Below are 6,810 nucleotides of genomic sequence, written 5' to 3'. Positions count from 1 at the left end.
GGCGTATGATAGTTCTCTGGGTCAATAACACCTCCCAATCAGTGCATGGGTTGTAATAAGTGCTTCTAATATGAAACTTTACTTTAACTGGATTAAATAGTTTGTTTAACTACTCAGAGAAGTTTTCCCCTACATGGGGTCTCTTGGAGAACCCTCTCACGAGTCCTTTGGGGGGGGGGGGGGGGGGGGGGGGGGGGGGAGAGAAAAAACTGCCCTGATTCTACTGAGGGAAGTTGGTATCATCTAGCCGGCAAATATTGGTCATTTTGAAATGCCTTACACAGAATTGGTAAGGAGAGGACACAGATCCACGTGGTTCTATGCCCCAGGAGTACCACAGACAATATGGAGACACAAAGAGGTGGGTGGAAAGCACTTCTTCATTAAATCCTTAAACTGTTTTTTTTTTTTTTTTTTTGCAGCACTGCAATAATGTGTAGCAGTTTATTATAATGGATGGGGAAATGGGCTTGTAACAGAAAGGTTACAGGTTTGCTGCCATTGTACACTTGAGCAAGGTACTTAACCTCAATTGCTTCAGTAAAATATCCAGCTGTATAAATGGATTGCACGTAAAAATGTGAAACAAAGTCCCTCTGGACGAGAGTGTCTGTTAAATGCAAACATGTGAACGTGCCAGTATTTATCTCGTCCAAGTGCCTAACAGTCAGCATCTTACAATTTAGGGTTGCAAAAAAAGGTTAGTGAAGGGCTCATGTCTAGATTAAATAAATTCAGGGAAGCAGCTTTATTAGTGATTGGTAAAATGCTTCTAGAACATCCAGTCTGCCTGTTGCCATTCCACTTTGCTTGCCATTTCAGATGTCAAGGGAGGGGTGGGGCAATGTACTGAAGAATAGGCATCTTCTTTCTTCTCCAGCAACCCAAGCATATACTTTTCAGGGTCAGGTGGAATGGTGGTCTATGTGAAGTTAATTTTCCCTCCCAAGTCACGATGGGGGCAAACAGTTTCTAGATTGCAAAGACCAAAGCAGACAGGTCCCAGTTTTACTGGGCCAAGAAATCATGAATGAGCACTCGTTATGCCAGACTGTTGAAATTGGTAGAAGTTTAGACACAAATTGCAATTTGCCTCTTGTGTTCTTCCCTGTAATCTAATCCTCTGGAAAATAAATCTAATCTAGTAAACAAATAGATTGCTGTGATTGAATAGAATAAAACATGAGTATATGAGACATACAGTGAGCTCCACAATGTTTGGGACAAAGACCTTTTTTCTTGATTTGGCTCTATAATCCACAATTTTAAATTTGTAATGAAACAATTCTCATGTGGTTAAAGTGCACATTGTAATGAAATTCTGTACAGAGCCAAATCACAAAAAAATATTTATTTGTCCCAAACATTATGGAGCTCACTGTTGTGAGTGTCTTGTTTATCCCTAGATTGTGAATGTACGTGTCTTAGTATTTGATTGGATAGACTAGCCTGATGATGGCACAACACATCATACTTCTGAAAAAGAACACTTATGCGTCCACTTATTAGTGGACGGAGTGTAGCACAGTGGGTAAGGAACTGGGCTTGTAACCGAAAGGTTGCAGGTTCGATTCCCGAGTAGGACACTGCCGTTGTACCCTTGAGCAAGGTACTTAACCTGCATTGCTTCAGTATATATTCAGCTGTATAAATGGATACAATGTAAAATGCTATGTAAAAAGTTGTGTAAGTCGCTCTGGATAAGAGCGTCTGCTAAATGCCTGTAATGTAATGTAATGTTATGCACACACCTTTAACACAGCACTATGCTGCCGCTTCAGTAAAAGTAACGTTTTGCTATCAGAGCACAGTGAGAGAGGGATGAACTAGAGCTGTGCCACAGTAAAAGATCAGTAATGGTGAGAGTATACTCAAACGCCTGCTTATCAACGTTACTATCGCTACGCTACATCTGTGATGAACTACAGCTAGGCACTGTATCAATAACATACTACACCTGGCTACCACCTGCACACTACACATGGAATCCTGTGTCTTTTACACTACACACCTGGGCCTCATGTCAGCAAGGCACTACATTGATGTAAAATCTCTAAGACCAAGTCCAAGTAGGAAATACCCCATCACTACTCAGTATTTTCTGGCCGTAACAACTTTAAGCCAGGTTGTCTACTTAGTTGTTCACAACGCATGTCTGAAACATGTCCACACATCTTTCAAAAAGAGTGACAATCTGGTAAACAAAGTGAAGAGCAATAGTTCCATTCTTATGTTCAAATCTGATTTTCAGACTAATTTAAGACAGCAATTGAACAGCCTGTAAATGGCGAAAACGTTTACATGTCCATAATTTCAGACTTCTCATTAGCTCATGGTATATGGAGGCAAATAGTCTGAGACATTTTTCGAAAATTAGTTCAGACAATAGGAACGAATGAGGCCGTTTAGCTGTGAAGCGCCGAGGAGGTGCGCACACTTGTGCCGAATGAAAAATTCAATTCGTCTTTTTGGATAAAACCGCGGACAGCGCAGATTAAAAACAAGCGTTCCCCAGTCCTTTCTGCAGACGTAGTGTTTTTCACGGTAGTTCATCACCGCCGAGAAAGACAGGGCCCTCAGACGGATGGGTCGCGGAATGTGCGGAAAGAAGAGCCGCGGGCTGCCGCGTCCCGCCGGTGTGCGATGATGGGTGTACTATGAGGGGAACGGGACGGAGCGGACGCAGTTTATGCTGACTACACCGGCACATCCCTCAGTAGCAATCCGTATTTAATCAATCTGCTCGGGCTGGAAGAGAGAACGGGCGTCCACGAACTTATTGTCGCCGTGCGGTGTTTACGCAGCTGTTTGCCAACGTGGGCAGAGAATGAACTCCACCACTGGCTTCACCTGCCAGCGATCGGTATCCTCTATTAAATAAGACCCTTTATGGAATGATGGGGCCAACTTTCCTTGAGTTCTGGCCATTTTACCAAATTATTTTGGGAGTTCTTTGCAGAACTGAACCTTATGCATTAAATGAAAAGGGAAACCGCTCAGAAAAGTGATGCTTATTTACTCAGCAGCCTGTGTGTGTGTGAATTCACGTGTAGGCATGCGGTTGAATAGTAGCCTATATACCTAGACTACAGTAGGCTAGAATCTTCGAATCGTATGCCTATCACGCAATTTCTCCAAAGTAGCAGGCTTTATATAATTAAAAAATGGCCTGGACAAAATTAGAAATTCATAAAATAAATTAGACAACGGGTCACTCAATTGGTTTATAGCTATACCAGAGTTACCCGATGAAATGGAAGATTATAATCAATAGGTCTGCATAATTTAAGTCTTAAATTTGTGCCGTTCAATTGTGTATTTCAGTGCCGCCCTTCAAAGTCATGGACATTTCATGCATGGCCTCCATTCTCAACACTTTGGATCACAGTAGTGTAGCGTACTGAATAGTAAATAGCACGGCCCAGGCTGTGAGGCATGTTCAATTTTAAACTGCGTCTTTGAGCGGTCTGTGTAGACCGCTATAGTCGCTAATTTGGAAACTCACCGACAAGCACGAAGACATACCCACTGACTACCCAATATACCCACACACACACACACACAGAGGTTTATCCAGGGCGTTTCGCTCACCCCCTGATCCTCCCTAGGTCCCCAGTGTTAATTCAGATTAATTAGCCAATGGAGCAATTAAGGTAAATGCATAATATAAATGCGCGATCCCAAGTCCCAAATGGAGGCTTCCCACCTCTTTCCAGGGATTTTAGCGGGCTCGGTGTGTTGCCATGGCAACGAGGGACTTGGTCGCTCTCGCAGTGTCTGACTCCGTGCCGTCCGAAGACTGAGATCTCTCCATGGACAAAATCACCTTTTTTTTTTTTTTTTTTTTTGCAATTTAGTTGAGAAAATGTATGCATTGCAAATACGCATTTTTTATAGGCTACCTTATGTGTTTGAGCATTAGCCTAGTTTACGTGATTTGGTGAGCTCGTGCGTTCCATCACAGGTTCATGGGGGGAGATTTTTTGCGAACACGCAGAATTCTCTCCCGCTCAACCTCACCAACCCCGGCCTGCAGAACTCCACCTCATTTTCATTTAAATAAGAATCGATCAGTCTTGTAGCCTTCTGCCCCGGGAGCTCCGAAGTCTCCCGAGACGGCTCCTTCTCCGTATTTCTCCACAGGCCTACATGCACTCTCCCTATAATTCACCCTTTTTTCTTCTTCCTTTACCAAGTTTCCGTTTGCTTTATTGGTTTGACAAACCAGCATTGCATTGCCAGACCATACACAGGATACAGAAAAGCAATACTATGTTTCAATAGGATAATAAAAGCAAAATAGACAGTAGGCCAAGTGTGGAACTATAAATACACCAGAGAACTAATGAAGACACATCCAGCGATACGCATAGAAGTAAATGAGTGCCCTTTATATCTGTAAGTGGCGTCAAACCTATTGACCTTGTATCATGTCCACGCGCGTGGAAGTTTTATTTCGTACTGCAAAAAACGCAGTGCTTTTGACTGTATGCTTACACGGCACACACATGTATTTTAAAAAAGCAATACATATGCACCATCCGTTTTTTTTCTCCACACTAAAAAGGCGAAGCAGGCTCAAGTCGGCGTAAAATACATGTTATTGTTTGCGTAGAAACGACGGTACTGTAGTGATATTTTCCAGGAGTGGGTTATAGGGAAAATGTACAACAATTGAAGCAGTAAACATCTCATCACTCCCCCATACCCTGAATATTCTCCTGATCTTTGGAAACATTACACTGGTCACGGTTTAGACAGCACAGGATTAAAGAAATAGCTAAATACTCGTGCCCGGTGATTGGCTAACCATAACACTGCTAATAACCGATACGTCAAACAAGCCAGCAATGTTTACCTTGTTCAGTTATTTGTGTTATAGCCAAGCTATAAAGCTTTAGGCTTGTAGTCCTACTTGCCTATATGCCTAACAAATGGCATTACTGCAGAATACTGCACAAATGTCCAATTCGTTCAGTACAATAGACCTTACGAACACGCTTCAAAGTTAGCACAATTTCATAATTACGTGTCTCCTACAATATTTCCACTACGTGTCACGAATTTAATATTAAAATAGGAAACGTTAACAAATCTGCTTATGCTACAGTGTTCCAGTTACACAGGTGTACGTGGGAGTGTTTCTGTTACGCAAGGCTTTTTTCTGTGACCGATTTGACGACCACACCTTAGTCAGTCATCCGCGCCATATCCGCAAGGATATCGGCTACTCTTCACTTAAAACAACTTGGATTTGCGCTGATCTTTCATTTTGTCAGTTCTGTCCCCCAGGAGATAACACACGGGTCTGGACAAACACCAAACCCGTCACAGATAAAGGAGCGTACGCATGCAATGCTCACGCTCTGCAGCCAGAATGCGCCCGGCTCTCCTAGCGTGAACATTTTTAGATAACACTGCCATCAAGTGGACACGAATAGAAACTACAGGGACAGTCAGACCAGAGTTAAATGGATAAGAAACGATTTATACCAGGTTAGGATGAGTAGAATGAGATATACAGACAGAAATCATACAGTTGCAGTCACAATATTCTAGTGTAATATTCTCCCCCCCCCCCCCCAAATTTACAGAGGCTAGTCTTCACAAAAAAAAATCTATACTAAATCCACATTGACAGTACAGGACCTTAAACGCAGGATCAGCCAAGGCTGACTTCATGGTTTCACTGCAAGCAGAAATAGGTACAGATTTTTAGCCCCGATACACCACCCTGCCCTGCTGTCTGATGCAAATGCAGAGACAGGGAACTCAGATCTGCTCCATTGTCATGGAAACAGCGCATGGCCTGCCGTGTCAGAGGTCAAAGGGTCATGCTTGAAGCCGTTAGATCCTGCAAGGAGCTTCCGGACGGGGGACGATGGGAGGATCTGGAAACCGGCACTCGAGGCTGAGGAAACACAAACACAGGCATGAGCACGCACGCACACACACATACACGCACACCCGCACACACACACACACACAGGCATGAACACATACACACCCACACGGGCATGTGCACGCACACACACACACGAGCACACACACCCACACACACACAGGCATGAGCACGCACACACCCACACACACACGAGCACACACACCCACACACACACAGGCATGAGCATGCACACACCCACACGGGCATGTGCACGCACACACACCCACAGCACAATTTAATTAGGCAATGTGCACAAACACACATGCTTTTCCCTTTTTGCCTAAACACATCCATTTTGAAAAGTACACAAGATATTTGCCGATGTGCAACTTAAAGGGACAGTTCTCCAAAAAATAAAATAGAGCTACAGTTCCTATTACACAGAGTACTATCTATCCATCCAGACGGTTTCACTGAGATTTGGCAAGTTTTCTAGATATCCGCTGCAGCTCACCCTGCTACAGCAGACCTCAATGGGACCAAGTTTTTGTGGCCTCAAATTGGCAAAAATTTTGCACTCAAAAAAAAAAAACTGAACAGCCAATGGTGCAATTAAGTGTATGATACACTGACCGAAGACATGATTTATTGTGGACTTAAAGGTGCGTATACACACGCATGTAATAATGCTTCAAGCCCACATATCTCAATGCACGCACACACTCACCTAATCTCCCGCTGGTCTCTTTCACCAGCATGTGACACTGTTCCTGGAAGGACAGCAACTGCCTCATCATCTTACACTGAGTGTCCATCTGCAGAGACAACACACTGTTACACAAAAACACACACACACACGCACATCCTCACGCTCCATCTTACACTGAGAGCCCATCTGCAGAAACAACCCACTGTTACACAAAAAC

General features: G+C 43.5%; 1 protein-coding gene across 3 annotated transcripts in view; it reads right to left on the bottom strand.

Annotated features, from left to right (window-relative positions):
- Nucleotides 1–5,467: 5,467 nt before the first annotated feature.
- LOC118216429 (putative mediator of RNA polymerase II transcription subunit 26) overlaps nucleotides 5,468–6,810 on the bottom strand; it is a 6,574-nt gene continuing 5,231 nt past the window's right edge. For all 3 annotated transcript variants that reach the window (XM_035397576.1, XM_035397577.1, XM_035397578.1), the window contains 2 exons: nucleotides 6,612–6,699; nucleotides 5,468–5,911 (listed from right to left, as the gene is read on the bottom strand). In XM_035397576.1, the coding sequence (XP_035253467.1) occupies nucleotides 5,790–5,911; nucleotides 6,612–6,699 (210 nt within the window). In that variant the 3' untranslated portion in view covers nucleotides 5,468–5,789. The remainder of the gene's footprint in view (nucleotides 5,912–6,611; nucleotides 6,700–6,810) is intronic.

The sequence above is a fragment of the Anguilla anguilla genome, chromosome 17, assembly GCF_013347855.1.
Source record: "Anguilla anguilla isolate fAngAng1 chromosome 17, fAngAng1.pri, whole genome shotgun sequence".
Lineage (NCBI taxonomy): Eukaryota > Metazoa > Chordata > Actinopteri > Anguilliformes > Anguillidae > Anguilla > Anguilla anguilla.
Note: the sequence above shows the minus strand (reverse complement) of the source record. Positions and strands in the feature narration are given on the sequence as shown.